Genomic DNA, 23940 nt, shown 5'->3' with positions numbered 1-23940 from the left:
CGGAGCGAGTGAGGGGAGTGGGACGGAGCGAGTGAGGGGAGTGGGACGGAGCGAGTGAGGGGAGTGGGACGGAGCGAGTGAGGGGAGTGGGACGGAGCGAGTGAGGGGAGTGGGACGGAGCGAGTGAGGGGAGTGGGACGGAGCGAGTGAGGGGAGTGGGACGGAGCGAGTGAGGGGAGTGGGACGGAGCGAGTGAGGGGAGTGGGACGGAGCGAGTGAGGGGAGTGGGACGGAGCGAGTGAGGGGAGTGGGACGGAGCGAGTGAGGGGAGTGGGACGGAGCGAGTGAGGGGAGTGGGACGGAGCGAGTGAGGGGAGTGGGACGGAGCGAGTGAGGGGAGTGGGACGGAGCGAGTGAGGGGAGTGGGACGTCGGGACGGAGGGGGGTGGGCTGTCGGGACGGAGGGGAGTGGGCTGTCGGGACGGAGGGGAGTGGGCTGTCGGGACGGAGGGGAGTGGGCTGTCGGGACGGAGGGGAGTGGGCTGTCGGGACGGAGGGGGGTGGGCTGTCGGGACGGAGGGGAGTGGGCTGTCGGGACGGAGGGGAGTGGGCTGTCGGGACGGAGGAGAGTGGGCTGTCGGGACGGAGGGGAGTGGGCTGTCGGGACGGAGGGGAGTGGGCTGTCGGGACGGAGGGGAGTGGGCTGTCGGGACGGAGGGGAGTGGGCTGTCGGGACAGAGGGTGTACATTTTAGGGAGTGCTCTCTCTGCCTCACACTCTCACGATTTGTGGAGTTTGCTGTCTTTTGCCCCTCAGCAGTGTTCCTCTTGCTTGGAATTTGCTGAGCTTCTTGTCTTCCCCGTTCCAGATCCAGATCCAGGTCCAGTCCGGAAACTGAGACTCGGTGCCCACCAAACCCTCAGTGTACCTCTGAGCGATGCTCCATCTCTCTCTGTGTCTCCTGGTTCTTGAGCCTGATGCTGATCCATTGAAATGTGCATCCCATCCACACTCCAGCGGAGGTTAACTCGTGATTGTGTTTGTGTTTTGTCTTCAACAATGTCCATGAGTATGTTGTGTGGGAGCATGTGTTCCCTGTTTGAGGCAGACAATGATGTCCCTCAATCCGGAAACTCTCACTCCAGGATGTCAACCTCATGGGGCTGATGGAAGCTGTTACAGTTTTTAATGTGAAGTGTGTCGTCTCAGTCACACGGGGGCTCCATTTACCCCCCCCCCTCCCCTCTTACTCCATTGCCCGGAGCTTGAGGGGTCTTGGAGTGACATTCCTCACCCTCATTGGGACTGGGGTGAACGGGAAAAGGGATCTTGTGTGGGCGGTTTTCCCTCTGGATTCTGCTGGTCCTGAATATCGAGGAGCCTTTGATCTTTCTGTTGTAACTCTCCACCCCTCATCCTCGCCTCAGGAACACCTTGATTGCACCCAGGGAAATCAGCTCACGTCCTGTCCTCTCCATGTTTCAGGTTTCCTGTCTCTGTCGGAGGAAGACTGTGATGCCATGGACGTCGAGGTGCAAGTGATGTACGTGGGGAACAACAAGCTGGAAACCGCCGATGAAAAGGCTGCCTACCTTCGACAGGTATAGAATTCAGCGATACATCCAAAGTAGGGGCAGGAGGAGGCCATTCATCCCTTGCTGTCTGCTCCAGCATTCAGTACGATCATGGCTGATCATCCAACTCAGTAAGCTTCTCCCGCCCTCCCCTCCCCTTCCCTTCCCTCCCCCTCCCTCCCCTCCCCTCCCCCACCCCCACCCCCTCCCCCTCCCCCTCCCCCTCGATAGTGTTTCATCCCATTTGCTCCAAGAGACATCGAACCATAGAAAATTACAGCTCAGAAACAGGCCTTTTGGCCCTTCTTGTCTGTGCCGAACCATTTTATGCCTAGTCCCACTGACCTGCACTTGGACCATATCCCTCCACACCCCTCTCATCCATCAACCCGTCCAAGTTTTTCTTAAATGTTAAAAGTGACCCCGCATTTACCACTTTATCTGGCAGCTCATTCCACACTCCCACCACTCTCTGCGTGAAGAAGCCCCCCCTAATATTCCCTTTAAACTTTTCTCCTTTGACCCTTAACCCACGCCCTCAGGTTTTTTTCTTCCCTCGCCTCAGCGGAAAAAGCCTGCTTGCATTCACTCTATCTATACCCATCAAAATCTTATACACCTCTATCAAATCTCCCCTCAATCTTCTAACCTCCAGGGAATAAAGTCCCAACCTATTCAATCCCTCTCTATAACTCAGCTTCTCAAGTCCCGGCAACATCCTTGTGAACCTTCTCTGCACTCTTTCAACCTTATTTACATCCTTCCAGTAACTCGGTGACCAAAACTGTGCACAATACCCTAAATTTGGCCTCACCAATGCCTTATCTAACCTTACCATAACATTCCAACTTTTATATCCGATACTCCGATTTATAAAGGCTAATGTACCAAAGGCATTCTTTACGACCCTATCCACCTGAGTGACATCACTTTTAGGGAACTCTGTACCTGTATTCCCAAATCCCTCTGTTCAACTGCACTCTTCAGAGTCCTACCATTTACCCTGTACGTTCTACTTTGGTTTGTCCTTCCAAAGTGCAATATCTCACACTTGTCTGCATTAAATTCCATTTGCCATTTTTCAGCCCATTTTTCCAATTGGTCCAAATCCCTCTGCAAGCTTTGAAAACCTTCCTCACTGTCCACTACACCTCCAAGCTTTGTATCATCAGCAAATTTGCTGATCCAATTTACCACATTATCATCCAGATCATTGATATAGATGACAAACAACAATGGACCCAACACCGATCCCTGCGGCACACCACTAGTCACAGGCCTCCACTCAGAAAGCAATCCTCCACAACCACTCTCTGGCTTCTTCCATTGAGCCAGCGTCTAATCCAATTTACTACCTCCCCATGTATACCCAGCGACTGAACCTTCCTAACTGACCTCCCATGAGGGACCTTGTCAAAGGCCTTGCTGAAATCCAGGTGGACAACATCCACCGCCTTCCCTTCATCCACTTTCCTGGTAACCTCCTCGAAAAACTCGAATAGATTCATCAGACATGACCTATCATGCACAAAGCCATGTTGACTCTCCCTAATAAGTCCCTGTCTATCCAAATATTTGTAGATCCAATCCCTTATCACACCTTCCAATAACTTGCCCACCACCGACGTCAAACTGACTGGCTTATAATTTCCATGATTTCTTTTGGAACCTTTTTTAAACAACAGAACAACATGAGCCACCCTCCAATCATCCGGCACCTCCCCCGTGAATACTGACATTTTAAATATGTCTGCCAGGGCCCCTGCAAGTTCAACACTAGCTTCTCTCAAGGTCCGTGGGAATACCCTGTCCGGTCTTGGGGATTTATCCACTCTGATTTGCCTCAAGACAGCGAGCACCTCCTCCCCTTTAATCTGTAAAGGTTCCATGACCTCCCTACCTGTTTGCCCGATTCTAACTATAACATATCTAACTTTTTCTTGAAAACACACAATGTTTTGGCCTCAACAGTTTTCGGAGGTCGGGAACTTCACAAATTCGCCACTCCCTGGGCGAACAAAAATTTCCCTCGTCTCCGTCCTGATTTTTTTTACCCCGTATCCTCGGACTGTAAGTCCTGATTCTGGATTTCCCCACCATCGGGAACATCCTTCCTTCATCGAGCCTGCCTACTCCTGTTCGAATTTTATAGGTTTCTGGTGATCCTCCTCATTCTTCTAAACTGCAGCCAATACAATTCGAACTGACTCAATCTCTTCTCATGAGTCAGTCGCGCCATCCCAGGGATTGGTCTGGTAATCCATTGCGGCACTCCCTCTAGAGCTAGAACTTCCTTCTTCAGATAAGGAGAGAAAAACTGGCCACAATATTCCAGGTATGTCCTTACTATACAATTGCAGCAAGACATCTCTGCACCTGGACTCAAGTTCTCTCTCAATGAAGGCAACATCCTGGTGAACCTTCTTTACACTCTCTCCAAAACACCCATGTCCTTCTGGTCGGGTAGCGACCAGAACGTCCCCCAATATTCCAAATGTGGCCTAACACACAGTGCAATCCAGCTGGATAGTAATTTGCCAACTTTGATACTCGATGCCCTGGCCACTGAAGGCAAGCATGGCTTTGTCCCTTCATCACAACATTATCCACCTGTGCTTCCACCCCTATTGCTCATTAGGATAGATTAACCATCCCTTGACAGCATTATTTAACTATATCCACTCGTCACCAACTAACAATTTCCCATCAGCCTTGATGAACCATTATTGGTTAGCCTTGAATAATCATTCTGAGTTAGTGTTGTTGAACCATGCCTTGTGAGGACCGATGAAACATTGCAAAGGTTGGATAGACGAGCAGTGTCTCGTTGGCATCGATTTGCCACTGCTGGGAGTGTTTCTCAACCAGTTCTAGTTCGCAGTGATTATCCCGAAACAATTAACATTGGCTAACTTGGATCATTGGGACCTCTTTAGGGGCAGGTGTGACCTGTTTAAAAAAGACAGGTGGCACTTGAATCCCAGGGGGACCAATATCCTGGCGGGAAGGTTGGCTACGGCTACTGGAGAGACTTTAAACTAGAAAGGTTGGGGGGAGGGAATCGAAATGAGGGGACTGAGAGCGAGGAGGTTAGCTCGCAAATAGATAAGGAATGTAGACAGGGTAAGAGGGAGGTTAGACGAGTGATGGAGAAGGGAAGTGCTCAGGCTGAAGGTCTGAGATGTGTCTATTTTAATGCCAGGAGTGTAGTGAATAAAGTGGATGAGCTTAGAGCGTGGATTGCTGCTTCGAATTGTGATGTGGTGGCCATTACGGAGACTTGGATGTCTCAGGGACAGGACTGGGTGCTTCAGGTGCTGGGTTTTAGATGTTTCAGGAAGGACAGGGAGGGAGGCAAGAGAGGGGGGGGAGTGACACTGTTGATCAGGGATAGTGTCACGGCTGTAGAGAAGGTGGACGCTGTGGAGGGATTGACTACGGAGTCTCTGTGGGTGGAGGTTAGGAACAGGAAGGGGTCGGTAACTTTGCTGGGTGTTTTCTATAGGCCGCCCAATAGTAACAGAGATGTTGAGGAGCAGATGGGGAAACAGATCCTGGAGAGATGTAGGAATAACAGAGTTGTCGTGATGGGAGATTTTAATTTCCCAAACATAGATTGGAATATCCCTAGGGCTAGGGGTTTGGATGGAGAGGAGTTTGTTAGGTGTGTCCAGGAGAGTTTCCTGACACAGTATGTGGATAAGCCTACTAGAGGAGAGGCTGTACTTGATCTGGTGCTGGCTAATGAACCTGGACAGGTGGAGGATCTCTCGGTGGGTGAGCATCTTGGGGATAGCGATCATAATTCTATCTCCTTCACGATAGCATTGGAAAGAGATAGGATCAGGCAGGCTAGGAAAGTGTTTCTCTGGAGTAAAGGGAAATACAGTGTCACCAGGGAGGAAATTAGACGGGTAAATTGGAAGGAGGCATTCTTGGGGAAAAGTACCGAAGGAAAGTGGAGGATTTTCAAGGAATGTTTGTCTGGAGCTCTGCATGACAACGTTCCGATGAGACAGGGGGGTGTTGGTAGGGTACGGGAACCGTGGTGCACGAAGGTTGTGATGAACCTGGTGAATAAGAAAAGAGAGGCGTACAGAAGGTTCAGAGAGCTAGGAGGTGTTAAGGATTTAGAGGAGTATACGGGATGTAGGAAGGAGCTTAAGAAGGAAATTAGGAGAGCGAGAAGGGGTCATGAGAAGACCTTGGCGGGTAAGATTAAGGAGAATCCCAAGGTTTTCTACAAATATGTCAAGAGTAAAAGGATGAGATGTGAAGGCATAGGACCCTTAAAAGGTGAAGGGGGAAAAGTTTGTGCGGAACCGTTAGAAATGGCGGAGGTGCTTAATGAATACTTTACCTCGGTATTCACGGTGGAAAGGGATCTGGGTGGTTGTACTGCTGGTTTGCGGTGGACAGAAAGGATCGAGCATGTGGACATAAAGAAAGAGGATGTGTTGGAACTATTAAATGGCATCAAGGTTGGTAAGTCGCCGGGACCGGATGGGATGTACCCCAGGTTACTGTGGGAGGCGAGGGAGGAGATTGCGGAGCCTTTGGCGATGATCTTTGCATCGTCGATGGAGACGGGAGAGGTTCCGGAGGATTGGAGGATTGCAGATGTGGTCCCTATATTCAAGAAAGGGAACAGGGACAGCCCGGGAAATTACCGACCGGTGAGTCTAACCTCAGTGGTTGGTAAGTTGATGGAGAGGATCCTGAGAGACAGGATTTATGATCATCTAGAGAAGTTTAGTATGATCAAAAGTAGTCAGCACGGTTTTGTCAAGGGCAGGTCGTGCCTTACGAGCCTGGTTGAGTTCTTTGAAAATGTGACCAAACACATTGACGAAGGAAGAGTGGTGGATGTGGTCTATATGGACTTCAGCAAGGCGTTCGATAAGGTCCCCCATGCAAGACTTCTTGAGAAAGTGAGAGGGCATGGGATCCAAAGGGCTGTTGCCTTGTGGATCCAGAACTGGCTTGCCTGCAGAAGGCAGAGAGTGGCTGTGGAGGGGTCTTTCTCTGCATGGAGGTCAGTGACCAGTGGAGTGCCCCAGGGATCTGTTCTGGGACCCTTGCTGTTTGTCATTTTCATAAATGACCTGGATGAGGAAGTGGAGGGATGGGTTGGTAAGTTTGCTGACGACACCAAGGTAGGTGGTGTTGTGGATAGTTTGGAGGGATGTCAGAAGTTGCAGCGAGACATAGATAGAATGCAAGACTGGGCGGAGAAGTGGCAGATGGACTTCAACCCGGATAAGTGTGTGGTGATCCATTTTGGCAGATCCAATGGGATGAAGCAGCAGTATAATATGAAGGGTACCATTCTTAGCAGTGTAGAGGATCAGAAGGACCTTGGGGTCCGGGTCCATAGGACTCTTAAATCGGCCTCGCAGGTGGAGGATGCGGTCAAGAAGGCGTACGGCGTACTAGCCTTCATTAATAGAGGGATTGAGTTTAGGAGTCGGGAGATAATGCTGCAGCTTTATGGGACCCTGGTTAGACCCCACTTGGAGTACTGCGCGCAGTTCTGGTCACCTCATTACAGGAAAGATGTTGAAGCCATTGAAAGGGTGCAGAGGAGATTTACAAGGATGTTGCCTGGATTGGGGGGCATGCCTTATGAGGATAGGTTGAGGGAGCTTGGTCTCTTCTCCCTGGAGAGACGAAGGATGAGAGGTGACCTGATAGAGGTTTACAAGATGTTGAGAGGTCTGGATAGGGTAGACTCTCAGAGGCTATTTCCAAGGGCTGAAATGGTTGCTACGAGAGGACACAGGTTTAAGGTGCTGGGGGGTAGGTACAGAGGAGATGTCAGGGGTAAGTTTTTCACTCAGAGGGTGGTGGGTGAGTGGAATCGGCTGACGTCGGTGGTGGTGGAGGCAAACTCGTTGGGGTCTTTTAAGAGACTTCTGGATGAGTACATGGGATTTAATGGGATTGAGGGCTATAGATAGGCCTAGAGGTAGGGATATGATCAGCGCAACTTGTGGGCCGAAGGGCCTGTTTGTGCTGTGGCTTTCTATGTTCTATGTTCTATGTTCTAACTATTGCTGGCTCGGGCTGATTAATCATTCCTGAAGCATGAACAATTTCTCATTTTCATTAATTAACCATTATCCACGATTAGTTAGTCCAGTTTAATCATGACTAGTTAGCCTTGTTTACCGATTTCCAGTGAGCAGTTTAGATCTTTTTTTCGTCATTCATTGACTATTCCGAGCCATGACTGATGAACTGTTCTCAGTTGGTTTGAGTGATTGCGTGGAGTGAGCATTAATGGGCCATCACCAGTTGGCATTGGGGAGAGAGCATTGACAGGACTTTGCTCCCTCTGGTGTTAAAGGGGTTGGAGATTACCCTGTTTTTTGGGCTCAGGGATGTTTCAGGAAAGTGAGTGGGAAGTGAGAGTGTGACTGTGTCGCATTGCCGTCAATAATGATTCCTTAATGTGAGATTCCCCTCCGTTCCCAGGTCCAAGATATGCTGAGACCCCATGTCCCCTGCAGGAAACTGGAGCCAACCGACTCTCAAAGGAAAAAGAGGGGTTAAAATGGATAGAAGAAACAGGAATGAAGAAGCAAAAACTGCGGACTGTCAACGGAGAGGCTGAGTGTGTCAGTGTGTGTGTTGGAGGCTGAGTGTGTCAGTGTGTGTGTTGGAGGCTGAGTGTGTCAGTGTGTGTGTTGGAGGCTGAGTGTGTCAGTGTGTGTGTTGGAGGCTGAGTGCGTCGGTGTGTGTTGGAGGCTGAGTGCGTCGGTGTGTGTTGGAGGCTGAGTGTGTCAGTGTGTGTGTTGGAGGCTGAGTGTGTCAGTGTGTGTGTTGGAGGCTGAGTGTGTGTGTTGGAGGCTGAGTGTGTCAGTGTGTGTGTTGGAGGCTGAGTGTGTCAGTGTGTGTGTTGGAGGCTGAGTGTGTCAGTGTGTGGGTTGGAGGCTGAGTGTGTTAGTGTGTGTGTGTTGGAGGCTGAGTGTGTCAGTGTGTGTGTTGGAGGCTGAGTGTGTCAGTGTGTGTGTTGGAGGCTGAGTGTGTCAGTGTGTGTGTTGGAGGCTGAGTGTGTCAGTGTGTGTGTTGGAGGCTGAGTGTGTCAGTGTGTGTGTTGGAGGCTGAGTGTGTCAGTGTGTGTGTTGGAGGCTGAGTGTGTCAGTGTGTGTGTTGGAGGCTGAGTGTGTCAGTGTGTGTTGGAGAGTGAGTGTGTCAGTGTGTGTGTTGGAGGCTGAGTGTGTCAGTGTGTGTGTTGGAGGCTGAGTGTGTCAGTGTGTGTGTTGGAGGCTGAGTGTGTCAGTGTGTGTGTTGGAAGCTGAGTGTGTCAGTGTGTGTTGGAGGCTGAGTGTGTCAGTGTGTGTGTTGGAGGCTGAGTGTGTCAGTGTGTGTGTGTTGGAGGCTGGGTGTGTGTGTTGGAGGCTGAGTGTGTCGGTGTGTGTGTTGGAGGCTGAGTGTGTCGGTGTGTGTGTTGGAGGCTGAGTGAGTCTGTGTGTGTGTTCGAGGCTGAGTGTGACAGTGTGTGTTGGAGGCTGAGTGTGTCAGTGTGTGTGTTGGAGGCTGAGTGTGTCAGTGTGTGTGTTGGAGGCTGAGTGAGTTTATGTGTGTGTTGGAGAGTAAGTGCGTTAGTGTGTGTTAATGGGCATTGCAAAGTGATTCCTGAATGCCAGTAAAATAGCTTAAAACGGGGATTAAATTGGGATTATTTTGATCTGTTGCAAGTTGCTGAATATTTTGTGTTTGGGTGGTTTAATGGTGGTCGGGATTCTTTGTTAAGGGCTTTCAAATGTGTTTTTGAAATGTTTTATTTGCGGGGGCGGGGGAATGAAGGTTAAAGGTGTGAGTGAAGTGTTTCAAATATGTTTAAAATGTTTTTAATTAGTGGTTTTGAAGTTATCTGCCCATATATAGGATTCACTGATCTCTAAAGCAGTTTCAAAAGGGATTAAAGGATGTATTAAATGTTTCTAAATGGTCAGAACGTACCTTGAGTAGTTTGCAGGCTTGCTTTCAATGAGATTGCCGATAAGGGAGAGTGAAACAGGGCTTTGAATCAGTGTGTTGACTTGTGATTGGAGTGTGTGTTTTAATTGAGGTGAACTGGGAGAAGGCGTGTGATGTAGCCTGTAGCTCAGGGAAAAGGTCGGTATGATTTCAGATTTAATCTGCCAGCAGTCAGTTTGACTGGAAGACATTCGCTCAAGGTTTGCAAAGCTAGTTAATGATTTGTTCCAGTGAAGAATTTGTGACTTCAATCGACCGGATGGAGTTTTGTTTGCGCAAACACTTCCTTGGAAAGTCAGTCGACGGGGTCATGTGATAATGTGGGTGATGTTGGGAGCAGGGTCTGTAGCAGAGGACTATAAACATTTTGGGAGTTGCCGAAGTCAGAGCCATGTGCAGGCAGTTCTTCAAAACTCAGTCTTTGTCTCTTCCCAAAATCTCCCTCTGAAATCTTTCAGACTGTTCACACAATGTGTCGCAAGTATGTCTGAGTTTGCTGATGGCACTTATTTGAAAGTGGTTTTGATCTCCGCGTGAATGGGTTTAATTTGGAACTGTATAGTCATCAACTTGAAGATAAAGTTCCTTTCATTTTTAAATATTGTTCAACTGTTAATGGTTATGCCGCTTCATTTGTTAGAGCTTTGTTTAAACTGTGTTGTTGAATAAAGTTGGCTTTACGCTAAATTATCCTTATTTTTTCAGTGGAATTACTTGTGGGTTGAAACATCTTCTCTTCACATTTATCCCAAATGATCGGGGTCTAGTCTGACTTCCGAATGGAATCTGTGGTTGTGGTACAGCTCCCTAACACACAGCACACTATTTCGTATCAGGTATGGCGGGGAAGGGTGACAATAGAATGATTATCATACAAATGGTGGCACGGTGGCACAGTGGTTAGCACCAGGGAGCCGGATTGAATTCCCGCCTCAGGTGACTGTTTGGTTGATGTTTGCATGTTCTCCCCGTGCCTGCGTTGGATTCCTCTGGGTGCCCCAGTTTCCCCCCACACTCCAAAGTTGTGTGGATTGGCCATGCTAAATTGCCCCTTTGTGCCCAAAGATGTGTAGGTTAGGTGGATTAGCCGTAATTAATTGTCCCGCAGTGTCCAAAGATGTACATATTTAATGGATTGTCCACGATAAGTTGACCGTAAGTGTCCAAAGATGTACAGGTCGGTGGACTGGCTAAATTGCCCCTTCGTGCCAGTGGGATTATTTGGACAAAGACGTGGAATTGTGTGGATAGATCAGGGGTGGGATTGTTTTTGCCGGTTTATCCTCGATGGGCCGAATGGCCTCCTTCTGCACCGTAGTGATTCTATGATAAATGGAAATACTGCAAGTTCGCGCCAGTTCTGGCATTACCTCCAGAGAGAGTGGAACATTTGAAATCCGTTTGACCCAACTTCCGAGGGTGGAGATCCACTTTCTTGACTGGGGGAGATGGAAAAATTTAACAGAAACTCCAGGAGACCCAGCAGATCCATCAGTCGGAATGGCAGAGGGGGAAAAAAGCATAATTCAGAAGGTGCAGCAGTGGAGGGCATCGATACCAGGTTCAAGTTTGATAGCGATACCAGCTATACAGAGGGAGCGGAGCCCATGGAGTACAGCAGGGGACTGGCGGAGTGGGTTAGGGTGCGAGATGTACCAGGTTCACTGCAGTAGGAGCAGACACATTACATACACCAAGATGCTGTTCAATATACCAGATTCAGTCAGAGAGGAGAGTTCAACATGTATTATGATACACAAATAATCCGAAGTGAAGGGTCAGTGCTTTGCATCAACAAGCTGAAGATGGCACCAAAAATAGAGAGAACACAATGAACAATTTTGTAAAGGCGGTGGCAGGACAGAGATAGGACAGCACAGATAAGGCAGCAAAAAATGACAACAAGTTTAATCAGGAGGTGTGGTGGCTCAGTGCTTAGCGCTGCTGCCTCACAGCGCCAGAGACCCGGGTTCAATTCCAACCTCGGGACACAGTCTGTGTGGAACTTGTACTTTCTCCCCGTGTCTGCGTGGGTTTCCTCCGGGTGCTCCGGTTTCCTCCCACAGTCCGAAGATGTGCGGGTGAGGTTGATTGAAAAAAATAAAGTTTATTTATTAGTCACAACTCAGGCTTACATTAACACTGCAATGAAGTTACTGAAATTCCCCGAGTCGCCACACTGCGGCGCTTGTTCGGGTCAATCTACCGAACCAGCACGTCTTTCAGACAGTGGGAGGAAACCGGAGCACCCGGAGGAAACCCACGCAGACACGGGGAGAACGTGCAGACTCCACACAGACAGTGACCCAGATCGAACCCGGGTCCCTGGTGCTCTGAGGCAGCAGCGCTAACCACAATTCACCCTCATGTCAGGTGGATTAGCAGGGCAAATCCCGTGGGATTACGGGAATAGGGCGTGGGAGGGATTGTAGTCAGTACAGACTCGATGGGCCGAATGGCCTCCTTCTGCACTGAAGGGATTCTCTGAAAACATTGTATGATTTTGGAAGCAGTTAGATATAGCTCTTGGGGCTAAGGGGATCCATGGATATGAAGGGAAGGCAGGGATCAGGTTATTGAGTTGGACGGTCAGCCATGATCATTCGGAATGGCGGAGCAAAGGGCTGAATGGCCTTCTCCTGCTCCAACCTTCTCTGTTTCCCTGTTTCTCATTTGCATCTGCGGCTGGGTGTGACCTTTGAATGTTCTGAGCTGGGCTGTGCTATGAACAGGCCATTGTTCGTCTCCCCGGGACATATTGTTTCCAACACAACTTCCTCCAACACTGGACAAATGTGAGGTCATGCATTTTGGAAGGTCTAATACAGATGGGAAATATACAGTAAATGGCAGAACCCTGAAGAGTATTGATAGGCAAAGGGATCTGGGTGTACAGGTACACAGGTCACTGAAAGTGGCAACGCAGGTGGAGAAGGTAGTCAAGAAGGCACTTGGCATGCTTGTCTTCATCGGCCGGGGCACTGAGTTTAAAAATTGGCAAGTCATGTTGCAGCTTTATCGAACCCTAGTTATGCCGCACTTGGAATATAGTGTTCAATTCTGGTCGCCACACTACCAGAAGGATGTGGAGGCTTTGGAAAGGGCACAGAAAAGATTTACCAGGATGTTGCCTGGTATGGAGGGCATTGGCGATGAGGAGACGTTGGAGAAACTTGGTTTGTTCTCACTGGAGCGACGGAGGTTGAGGGGAGACCTGATAGAAGTCTACAAGATTATGAGGGGCATGGACAGAGTGGATAGTCAGAAGCTTTTCCCAGGGTGGAAGAGTCAGTTACTCGGGGGCACAGGTTTAAGGTGCGAGGGGCAAGGTTTAAAGGAGATGTACGAGGCTGATTTTTTCACACAGAGAGTAGTGGGTGCCTGGAACTCGCTGCCAGGGGAGGGAGTGGAAGCGGATACGAGAGTGACTTTTAAGGGGCGTCTTGACAATCAGAGAAATCATAGAAACCCTACAGTACAGAAAGAGGCCATTCGGTCCATCGAGTCTGCACCGACCACAATCCCACCCAGGCCCTACTCCCATATCCCGTCATATTTTACCCACTAATCCCTCTCACCTATGCATCTCAGGACACTGAGGGGCAATTTTAGCATAGCCAATCAACCTAACCAGCACATCTTTGGACAAGGACATGAATAGGATGGGAATAGAGGGATATGGTCCCTGGAAGGGTAGGGGGTTTTAGTTCAGACAGGCAGCATGGTCGTTGCAGTGTTGAAGGGCCGAAGGGCCTGTTCCTGTGCTGTAATTTTCTTTGTTTTTGTTCTATTTAAATTTGCTGAAATTGCCAACTCTCCCCGGATAGAAGCAGGGAGATTAGGAGCAGGAGTCGGCCTCGGAGCCTGCTCCGCCATCCAATATGATCATGGCTGTCCCCCTCTCTGCACGCCACACTCCCGCTACCCCACCCCCCCGCCCCGTCCAACTCCCCACCGCCCACCCCTTGACACCTTCAGAGTCTGGAAATCTATCCATTTCCTCCTTGAATATATTCAGTGACTTGGCTTCCACCACTGTCTGTGGGAGAGAATTTCCACAGGTTCACCACCCTCTGAGTGAAGAAATTTCTCCTCATCTCCGTCCCAAATGGTCTTCCCCTGTATCTTGAGACTGAGAACCCCCACCCCCTCACCCAGCTTGTTCTCGACCCTTCCCCACCCAGCCAGAGGAAATACCATCCAGTCTGTCCAGCCCTGTCAGAAGTTTATACCTTCCAATCAGACCACCCGCCCCGGCATTCTTCTAAACTCCAGTGAACACAGGACCCAGTCATAGAGGTTTACAGCATGGAAACAGGCCCTTCGGCCCAACTTGTCCATACCACCCCTTTTTTTAAACCCCTAAGCTAGTCCCAATTGCCCACATTTGGCCCATATCCCTCTGTACCCATGTTACCCATGTAACTGTCTAAACACTTTTTAAAAGACAAAATTGTACCCGCCTCTACTACTACCTCTGGCAGCTCGTTCCAGACACACACCACCCTCTGTGTGAAACACCTGGCCCTCTGGACACTCTTTGTATCTGTCCCCTCTCACCTGAAACATATGCCCTCTAGTTTTAGACTCCCCCACCTTTGGGAAGAGAGAAACCCCAAAACTCCCACCTCTTCCCATTTACCAGCCGGGATCCCTGAATGTTCTGACCTGCCAAGTGCTCATCCAGGTACTTTTTAAAGGATGTGAGGCAACCCACCTCCATCACCTTCCCAGGCAGCGCATTCCAAACCCTCACCCACCCTCTGGGTGAAAAAGCTTTTCCTCACATTCCCCCCCCCAAACCTCCCGCCCCCTCACCTTGAACCTGTGTCCCATCGTGACTGACCCTTCAACTAAGGGGAATGGCTGCTCCTTATCCACTCTGTCCATGTCCCTCGTAATCTTGAACACCTCAATCAGGTCGCCCCTCAGTCTTCCCTGCTCCAACTCAAACCTACGCAGCCTCTCTTCATAACTTAAATGTTCCATCCCGGGCAGCATCCTGGTGAATCTCCTCTGCACCCCTTCCAGTGTGATCATGGCACGGTGGCACAGTGGGTCAGCACTGCTGCCTCACAGTGCCAGGGAGCCGGGTTCAATTCCGGCCTTGGGTCACTGTCTGTGTGGAGTTTGCACAGTCTCCCCGTGTCTGCGTGGGTTTCCTCCGGATGCTCCGGTTTCCTCCCACGAAAGGCGTGTGGGTTCGGGGGATTGGCGGTGCTAATTCTCCCTCAGTGTCGCCGAACAGGCGCCGGAGTGTGGCGACTAGGGGATTTTAACAGTAACTTGATTGCAGTGTTAATGTAAGCTTACTTGTGGCACTAATAAATATACTTTACATCCTTCCTATAATGTGGCGACCAGAACTGCACACAGTACTCCAGCTGTTGCCTCATCAAAGTTCTAAACAACTTCAACATGACTTCCCTGCTTTTGTAATCTACGCCTTAATTGATAAAGGCAAGTGTCCCATGTGCCTTTTTCACCCCCACCCCCCGCTTCCTACTAACACATCCTTCCACCTTCAGAGACCTGTGGACAGACACACCAAGATCCCTTTGTTCCCCAGAACTTCCCAGTGTCCTGACATTCATTGAATATTTCCCAGTTAAATTAATGTCCCAATACAGGCTCTAAAATACACCCACCCTTCCCCAGCCCAATCTTCATCCTGGGCAAGTTATGTTAACAAAAGCAAAGCACCCACCACTCCCCCTTTTTTTAACCAAGGACACAGGAGAACACATCCACCTTTCACTGGAACAATTTGCATGACCATTGTATCCCACTGACGAATGTTATTGTTCCATCCAACTGGAGCTGACGTCAGTCGCCAGGCCGGAGTGGGGGTGGGTGGGGTTTTGGAGGTGTTTTAACTCAGTCCGAAACCTCTCCCAAACACATCGCGCCGGAGACGGAGGAGGAAGCAGATAAACTGAACCCCCCCCGACTGCCTCTGGCCCAGCGACACCTCCTTTGGTGGTAAGTCATTGGGTATGAATGGACTTTTCCAGTGAGTTCAGGGATGTGTGAGTTGTGGTGAGCTGTGTCTAGAGGGAACAGTAATGGAGCTGTGTTAGGATATCAGGAAAGCAGCTCTGTACTGAGAGTGTAGAGAGTTTACTGTTTGTAGTGATTAATGATCTAGACGTGAATGTGGGGGGAGGGGGGGGGTTACGATCAGTAAGTTTGATTTGATTTCTTTATTGTCACATATATGAGTACACAGTGAAAAGTATTGCTTCTTGCGCGGTATACAGACAAAACATCCTGCTCATAGAGAGGGAAAGGAGAGGGTGCAGAATGTAGTGTTACAGTCATAGCGAGGGTGTGGAGAATGATCAAATTCATAGAAGGTCGATGCATTCAAAAGCCTGATGACAGCAGGAAAGAAGCTGTTCTTGAGTCGGTTGGTACATGTCCTCAGATTTTTGTATGTTTTTCCCGACGGAAGATATTGGAAGAGAGAATGTCTGCGGTGTGTTGGGGGGTCCTTGGTCATGCTGGCTGCTTTTCCCCGAGGCAGCGGGAAGTATAGACAGAGTCTATGGATGAGAGGCTGGTTTGTGTGATGGGACTGGGCTACATTCACAGCCCTTTATAGTTTCTTGCGGTCTTGGTCAGAGCAGGAGCTGTGATACACCCGGAAAGGATGCTTTCTATGGTGCATCTGTAAAAGTTGGTGAGAGTCGTAGCTGACGTGCCAAATTTCCTTAGTCTCCTGAGAAAGTAGAGGCATTGGTGGACTTTCTTAGTATAGCGTCGGCATGGAGGGACCAGGACAGGTTGTTGGTGATCTGGACACTTAGTAACTTGGAGTTCTCGACCATTTCTACTTCATTCCTGTTGATGTAGACAGGGACATGTCCTCCACTGTGGTTCCTGAAGTCGATGACTATCTCCTTCATTTTACTGACAGTGAGGGAGAGATTATTGTCACCGCACCAGTTTGCCAGATTATCTATCTCTTTCCTGTACTCCGCCTCATCATCAAGTTCTCAGATGACATGAGAAATGGGTGATTTGCTAAATAAATAGCGAGGAGTAAATCCTTAGATTACAGGATGATGTACACGGGGCTGGGCAGATGGGCTGAACCGTGGCAAATGGGATTTAACCCTGAAAAGTGTGAGGTGGGGCATTTTCGGGGGACTCACAAGGCAAAGGAATATCCAATGAACAGTAGGATGCTAGAACAGAGAAACAGAGGGACCTAGAGGTGCGTGTCCATCGATCCCTGAAGGCAGCAGGATATGGAGATAAGGTGGTGAAGGAGGAATATGGGGATACTTGTCTTTATTAGCTGAGGCAGAGAATATCAGAACAGTGAGGTTACGAAGGGAGCTGTATAAAACACTGGTGAGGCCACAGCTAGAGTATTGTGTATAGTTCTGGTCGCCACACTTTAGGAGGAATGTGATCGCACGAGAGAGAGAGACAGAGAGGGGGGTGCAGAGGAGAGTCACCAGGGTGTTTCCTGGGCTGGAGCGTGTCAGCTATGGAGAGAGGCTGGTTAGGCTGGGGTTGTTTACCTCAGAGCAGAGAAGGCTGAGGAGGCGGGGACCTGATTGAGGAGTGCAAAATAATAAATGATATAGTTCGGGTCGAGAGGAAGAAACTTTTCCAACCTTAGTAGAGGGGTCAATAGCCAGGGGGGCAGAGATTTAAGAGGCAGGAGATTTAGAGAGTGGAGGGAATCTGGATCTCGCTGCCTGAAAGGGTGTTAGGGGCAACAACTCTCACAACAATTAAGATGAGTTTGGATGAGCACTTGAAACACCATAGCAATGCAAGTCCTGGAAAATGGGATTCCAATCGATAGGTGCTTGATGGCTGATGCTGACACAATGGGCTGAAGGTCTTCTCTCTGTGCTGTAAAACTCCGTGGGGGTGATCTTACCAGCTCATTACGCCGGTCGATCGGCGAGCTGATAGATCGTGCAAGTGGCTTCTCACCTCTTGCGACCTTACCGGCCCCGATCTGCCAGCCTAATCTCGGCGCACGGCTGATTTCAATGTTTAAAACCTAAGTTTAATATGGTTAGTGAACCTGGGATGCGATTGTGCGGGTTCACTCACCTTAACGGCCTTGCCAATGGAGCATGCATGGTCAGCTGACCTGATCCGGGGTGGAGGTGGGGGTACGATGTACGGGTGGGAGTTGAGGGGGAGTGCTGATCTCCCAGTGCACTGTGTACTCTTGTCACAATGCACTGGGAGATTAGGGTGCATGCGCAATGGTGCCCTCTAGCTCCGCCCTCTCATGGGTAACCCATGGGGAGTTTGGGGGGTGGGATTTGAATACACAACCAGGGAAGGATGGAGTCAGGGGTGCAGTGGGACAGGAGGTGGGGCTCACCTTGGTCTATAGAGGACCCAGTCAGAGCTCACCTACTCTAACTGGAGAAACAGACTGATCTCTTGTAGGCACTCACTGTTTAATACTGGCTCCATTTCCCCGCACCCTCCCCCATATCCTCTCAACTCTCTCTAATATGAATTCTGTCTTTGCCTCTGCAGAATCTCAGCCAGCGAGATGAGGACCCTGCTGCTGATTCTGGGCTTCCTGAGTGAGTCCTGTTGACAATCTCCACTGCGTTGATGTCACGTGTTATATATTTGTGTTTGCATGATTGCTTTACGATCACATGATTGGAAGGTGATGTCATTAGGGTGTTGCGCAGGCTGCTGCTGAATGTAATCTGTACAGAAAGTGTCTCTCTCTTAGAATCATTGAATCCCTACAGTACATGAGGAAGACATTCGGCCCATCAAGCCTGCACTGACCCTCCAAAGAGGCACTCGACCTAGGCCCACTGCCCTGCCCTGCCCTGTAACCCCACTTATTGATCCTGACCAATCCACCTCACTTACATATCTCCGGACACTAAGGGGTTATTTCGCATGGCCAATCCACCCAAACTCCACATCTTTGGACACTAACGGTCAATTTAGTTTGGCTAATCCACCGAACCTACAAATGTTTGGACACTAAGCGGGAAATTTAAATGCCAATCCACCTAACCAAAACATCTTTAGACAGTAAGGGACAATTCAGCATGACCGATCCACCTAACCTACACATCCTTGGACACTAACGAACAATTTACCATGATCCATCCACCCAACCAACATATCTTTGGACACAAAGGGACAATTTACCAAAGCCAATTCACAATATCTATCCACTTTGGACACAGGAGGATAATTTACCATGGCCAATCCATCTAATCTATCAATACTAAAGGACAATTTAGCAGGGCGAATCCACCATACCTACCCACTCTGGACACTGAAAGGCAATTTAGCATGGCCTATCCACCTAACCTACACAACTTTGGACACTAAAGGGCAATTCAGTTTGACCAATCCATCATACATATGCACGCTGTACACTGAAAGGCAATGTAGCATGGTCACTCAATCTAATCTACACATCTATAGACACGAAGGGCCAATTAAGAATGGCCAATCCACCTAACTTTCACATATTTAGACACTAATGGGCAACTTAGCTTGGCAAATGCAGTAAAACTCCACATCATTGGACACAAAGGAACAATTTCGCATGCCTTATCCACCTAAACTACACATCGTTGGACACTAAGGGGCAATTTAGCATGGCTAATCCACCAAACCTGCACATTTTTTGACATTCATGGGATAGTTACCATGGTCATGCCACAAACCCACACATCTTTGGACATTAATGGCCAATTTCCCAAGGCCAATCCACATACTTTGCACATCTTTGGACTCTGAGGGGCAATTTAGCATGGCCATTCCACCTAACCAATACATCTGTGGACACTGAGACATGATGTGGAGATGTGGACACTAAGACACACACTGGCAATTTTGACTGACCAATTCACCTAACGTGCTCATCTATGGACACTAAGGGGCAATTTAGCATGACCAATCTACCTAACATGTACATCTTTGGTCTCAGGTGGGCAATTCTGCATGGCCAGCCGACCTATTTTACATACCTTTGATACTGAGAGGTAGTTTTTCATGGCCAATCCACCTAACCTGCACATCCTTCGAAAGGAAACGGGATTTTACAATGGCCATCCCAACTAACCTGCACATCTTTGGACACGAAGGGGCAATTTAGCATGGCTAACCCAACTAACCAGCACATCTTTAGTCCTAAAAGGGGCAATTTAATCTGGCCAATTCATCTAACATGCACATCTTTGGAAACCAAAAGTCAAATTAAAATGGTCAGTCCAAACAAATTATATATCTTTGGACACAAGGGGGCAATTTAGCATGGCCAATCCACTCAACTACACATCATTGGACACTAATGTGCAAGCTAGAATGACCAATGCAGCAAAACTACAGATCATTGGACAGTGAGGGGAAATTTAGCGTCGGCCAAACCTACACATCTCTGGACACGAAAAGTAATTTCAGAATGGCCAACTAACCTTACCTACACATCGTTGGACAGTAAGGGGCAATTTAGCATGGCCAATCCACTTAACCTGCACATCTTTGGACACTAAGGGGCAAATTAGCATTGTCATGCTGCCAACCTACACATATTTGGACATTAAAATGCAATTTACTGTGGCCAATCCACATCATCGGCACATCTATGGACATTACGGGGTAATTTACGATGGCCAAAGTCGTAAAGGTACATGTTTGGAAGCGAAAGGGCAATTTAGCATGGCTATTCCACAAAACTTCAACCTCTTTCAATACTATGGGGACAATTTAGCATGGCCAATCCACCTAACCTGTTCGTCTTTGTACCGTGAGGGGCAATTTAACATGTCGGGTCACCCTATTAAAGAAAGGATATTATTAAATTAGAAAAAGTGCAGAAGAGATTTACTCGGATGCGACCGGGACTTGATGGTTTGAGTTATAAGGAGAGGCTGGATAGACGGGGACCTTTTTCCCTGGAGCGTAGAAGGCTGAGGTGTGATCTTATCGAGGTCTATAAAATGATGAGGGGCACAGATCAGCTGGGTCGTCAATATCTTTTCACAAAATTAGGGGAGTTTAAAGCTGGAGAGCAGAGGTTTAAGGTGAGAGCGGAGAGATACAGAAGGGTCCAGAGAGGCAATTTTTTCACGCAGAGGGTGGTGAGATTCTGGAACAAGCTGCCAGAGGTAGTAGTAGAGGCGGGTACAATTTTGTCGAGAGGCAATTTAGCCTGGCCAATCCACCTAACCGGCACATTTGTAGATGTCACGATCAATGTAACATGATCAATCCACCTAAGCTACATATCTGTGGACACTAAGCATCAGTTCAACATGGCCAGTCCACCGAGCCTATAGGTGGCTTGGCCATGTTGGTCCTCCTGGCCTACAGGTGGATTCGAAGGAAAAGGGTAGATGTGGTTTACATGGACTTCAGCAAGGCGTTAGATAAGGTCCCCCATGCAAGACTTCTCAAGAAAGTGAGAGGGCATGGGATCCAAGGGGCTGCTGCCCTGTGGATCCAGAACTGGCTTGCCCAAAGGAGGCAGAGAGTGGGTATAGATGGGTCTTTTTCTAAATGGAGGACGGTCACCAGTGGTGTGCTCCAGGGATCTGTTCTGGGACCCTTGCTGTTTGTCATTTTCATAAATGACCTGGATGAGGAAGTGGAGGGATGGGTTGGTAAGTTTGCCAACGACACGAAGGTTGGTGGTGTTGTGGATAGGTTGGAGGGATGTCAGAAGCTGCAGCGTGACATAGATAGGATGCAAGGCTGGGCAGAGAAGTGGCAGATGGACTTTAACCCGGATAAATGTGTAGTGGTCCATTTTGGCAGGTCAAATGGGATGAAGGAGTATAATATCAAGGGTAAGACTCTTAGCAGTGTCGAGGATCAGAAGGACCTTGGGGTCCGGGTCCAAAGGACTCTTAAATCGGCCTCGCAGATGGAGGAGGTGGTTAAGAAGGTGTATGGTGTGCTGGCCTTTATCAATGGAGGGATTGAGTTTAGGAGTGGGGAGATAATGATACAGCTTTATAAGACCCTCATCAGACCCCACTTGGAGTACTGTGCTCAGTTCTGGTTGCCTCATTACAGGAGGGATGTGGAAATGATTGAAAGGGTGCAGAGAAGATTTACCAGGATGTTGCCTGGATTGAGTGAATCCACTTAATTATTTTTGAACACTAAGGGGCAATTTAGCACGTCCAATCCACCTAATCTGCACATGCTTGGACACACAAGGGGCAATTTATTATGGAAAGTCCAGCTAACCTGTCCATTTTTGGACAATAATAAGCAATTTAGCATGGCCAATCTGCACAATTTGCACATCTTTGGACACAAGGGGGCAATTTAGCATGGCCATTCAACGTAAGCTACATATCTTTGGACAGCAAGGTGGAATTTAGCGTGGCCAATCCACCTAACCTTCACATCTTTCGACAGGAAACGAGATTTTACAAGGGCCAATCCACCGAACCTGCGCACCTTTGGACACTGATGAGCAATTTACCAAAACCAATCCACCTAACCCGGACATTTTTGTACACTAAGGGGCAATTTAGCATCCCAATCCACCGAACCGACAAATCTGTGGATGCTAAGGGGTAATTTAAAATGGCCAATCCACCCAAACTACAGATCATTGAACACTAAGGGGCAATTTAGCATGGCCAATCCACCTAACCTGCACATTTTTGGACACTAACGAATCAGTGAACATGGCAAATCCACTTAAACCCAACATTTTTGGACATTAAGGGGCAATTTAACATGGAAAATCCACCCAACCTACATATGTTTAGACAGTGAGCTGGAAATAAGCATGTTCAACCCACCTAACCTGCACATCTGTGGATGCCAAGGGAATTTAGCATGGCCAATGCACTTAAACTGCTCATCTTTGGACAATAAGGGACAATTTAGTATGGCCAATCCACCTAACCTGCTCATCTTTGGGCACTAAAGGGCAATTTAGCATGGCTAATGTAAATAATCTACACATTATTGGACAGAAAGACACGATTTAGCATGGAGAATCCATCTGAACAATGCATCTTGGGACACTAAGGGGCAATTTACCATGGTTAATCCACATAACCTGCAAATGTGTGGTAAATAGGGACAATTTATCATGGCTAATTCAACTAACCTGCACATCTTTGGAAAATAAAGGCAATTTTGCATGCCCAATACATCTAACCTGCACATCTTTGGAAACGAAGGGTCTATTTAGCATGCCAAATCCACCTAATCTGCAAATCTTTCGACAATATGGGGCAATGTAGCATCGCAAATCCACCCAACTGAATGTTTGGACATTAAAGAGCAATTTCCCTTAGCCAATCCACCTAACCTGCACATCTTTGGATATTAAGGCACAATTTAGGATGGCCAATGCAGTAAAACGACACATCATTGGACACTAAGGCACAATTTAGCATGGAAAATCCATCTGAAGTACACATCTTTGGACACGAAGGGGCAATTTGCCATGGCTGATCAACTGAACCTGCACATCTGTGGTAAATATGGGACAAAATACCATGGCGGATCCACCTATCCTGCACATCTTTGGACAATAAGGAGCAATTTAGCACGGCTAATGCAACTAACCTGCACATCTTTGGATAAGAAGGGGCAATGTAGTCTGGCCAATCCACCTAATCTGCATATCTTTGGATATTTAAGAAAAGATTCTCATGGACAATCCAAATAATTTGCACATCTTTGAACACAAAGGGGCAGTTTAGCATGGCCAATCCACCTAACCTGCACATCATTTGACAATAAGGGGCAATTTAGCATGGATAATCCTCCTAAACTACACATCTTTGGAAACTAAGGAGCAATTTATCATGGCTAATCCACCTAACCTGCAAATCATTCGACACTAAGGGCAGTTATCTTGTCCACTCCACCTAACCTGCAGATCGTTTGCAAAAAGGAGGAATCGAGTCTGGCCAATCCAACCAACCTGCACTATTTTGGAAACTAAGGGGCAATTTAGCATGGCCAATCCACCTGATCTAAACATTGCTCGATACTAAGGGGAAATTAAGCATGGCCAATCCACCGAACATATGCATCTTTATATACTAAGGTGGCAATTTAGCATGGCCAAACCACCTAACGTATACATCTTTGGACACTAAGAGGCTTTTACACTACTGTGTACAATTTTGGTCTCCTTACTTGAGAAAGGACGTATTGACACTCATAGGAGATTCACTATGTTGATTCCGGAGAAGAGAGGGTTGGCTTCTGAGGAGAGACTGCGTAGACTGGGACAATACTCATTGGAATTCAGAAGAATAAGGGGAGATCTTTCAGAAACATATAAGATTACGAAGGGAATCGATGAGATAGAAGCAGGGAGGTTGTTTCCACTAGAACTAGGGGGCACAGCCTCAAAACAAGGGGGAACAGATTTAGGATTGAGTTGAGGAGGAACTTTTTCACCCAAAGGGTCTGGAATTCCCTGCCCAGTGAA

The 23940-nt window shown here is 48.3% G+C and overlaps 1 protein-coding gene across 2 annotated transcripts in view; it reads left to right on the top strand.

Moving 5' to 3' along the window:
* The window catches only part of LOC144488233 (uncharacterized), a 60927-nt gene extending 50739 nt beyond the window's left edge, over positions 1-10188 (top strand). The window contains exons 17-19 of one of the 2 annotated variants that reach the window (XM_078206267.1): positions 1426-1541; positions 7992-8897; positions 9112-10188. In XM_078206267.1, the coding sequence (XP_078062393.1) occupies positions 1426-1541; positions 7992-8069 (194 nt within the window). In that variant the 3' untranslated portion in view covers positions 8070-8897; positions 9112-10188. Of the gene's footprint in view, positions 1-808; positions 963-1425; positions 1542-7991; positions 8898-9111 lie in introns of those variants that run through there. The other variant, XM_078206268.1, reaches the window with a different exon arrangement.
* The last annotated feature ends 13752 nt before the right edge of the window (positions 10189-23940 follow it).

This window comes from Mustelus asterias, unplaced genomic scaffold (genome assembly GCF_964213995.1).
Source record: "Mustelus asterias unplaced genomic scaffold, sMusAst1.hap1.1 HAP1_SCAFFOLD_1394, whole genome shotgun sequence".
In the NCBI taxonomy this organism is placed as follows: domain Eukaryota; kingdom Metazoa; phylum Chordata; class Chondrichthyes; order Carcharhiniformes; family Triakidae; genus Mustelus; species Mustelus asterias.
Note: the sequence above shows the minus strand (reverse complement) of the source record. Positions and strands in the feature narration are given on the sequence as shown.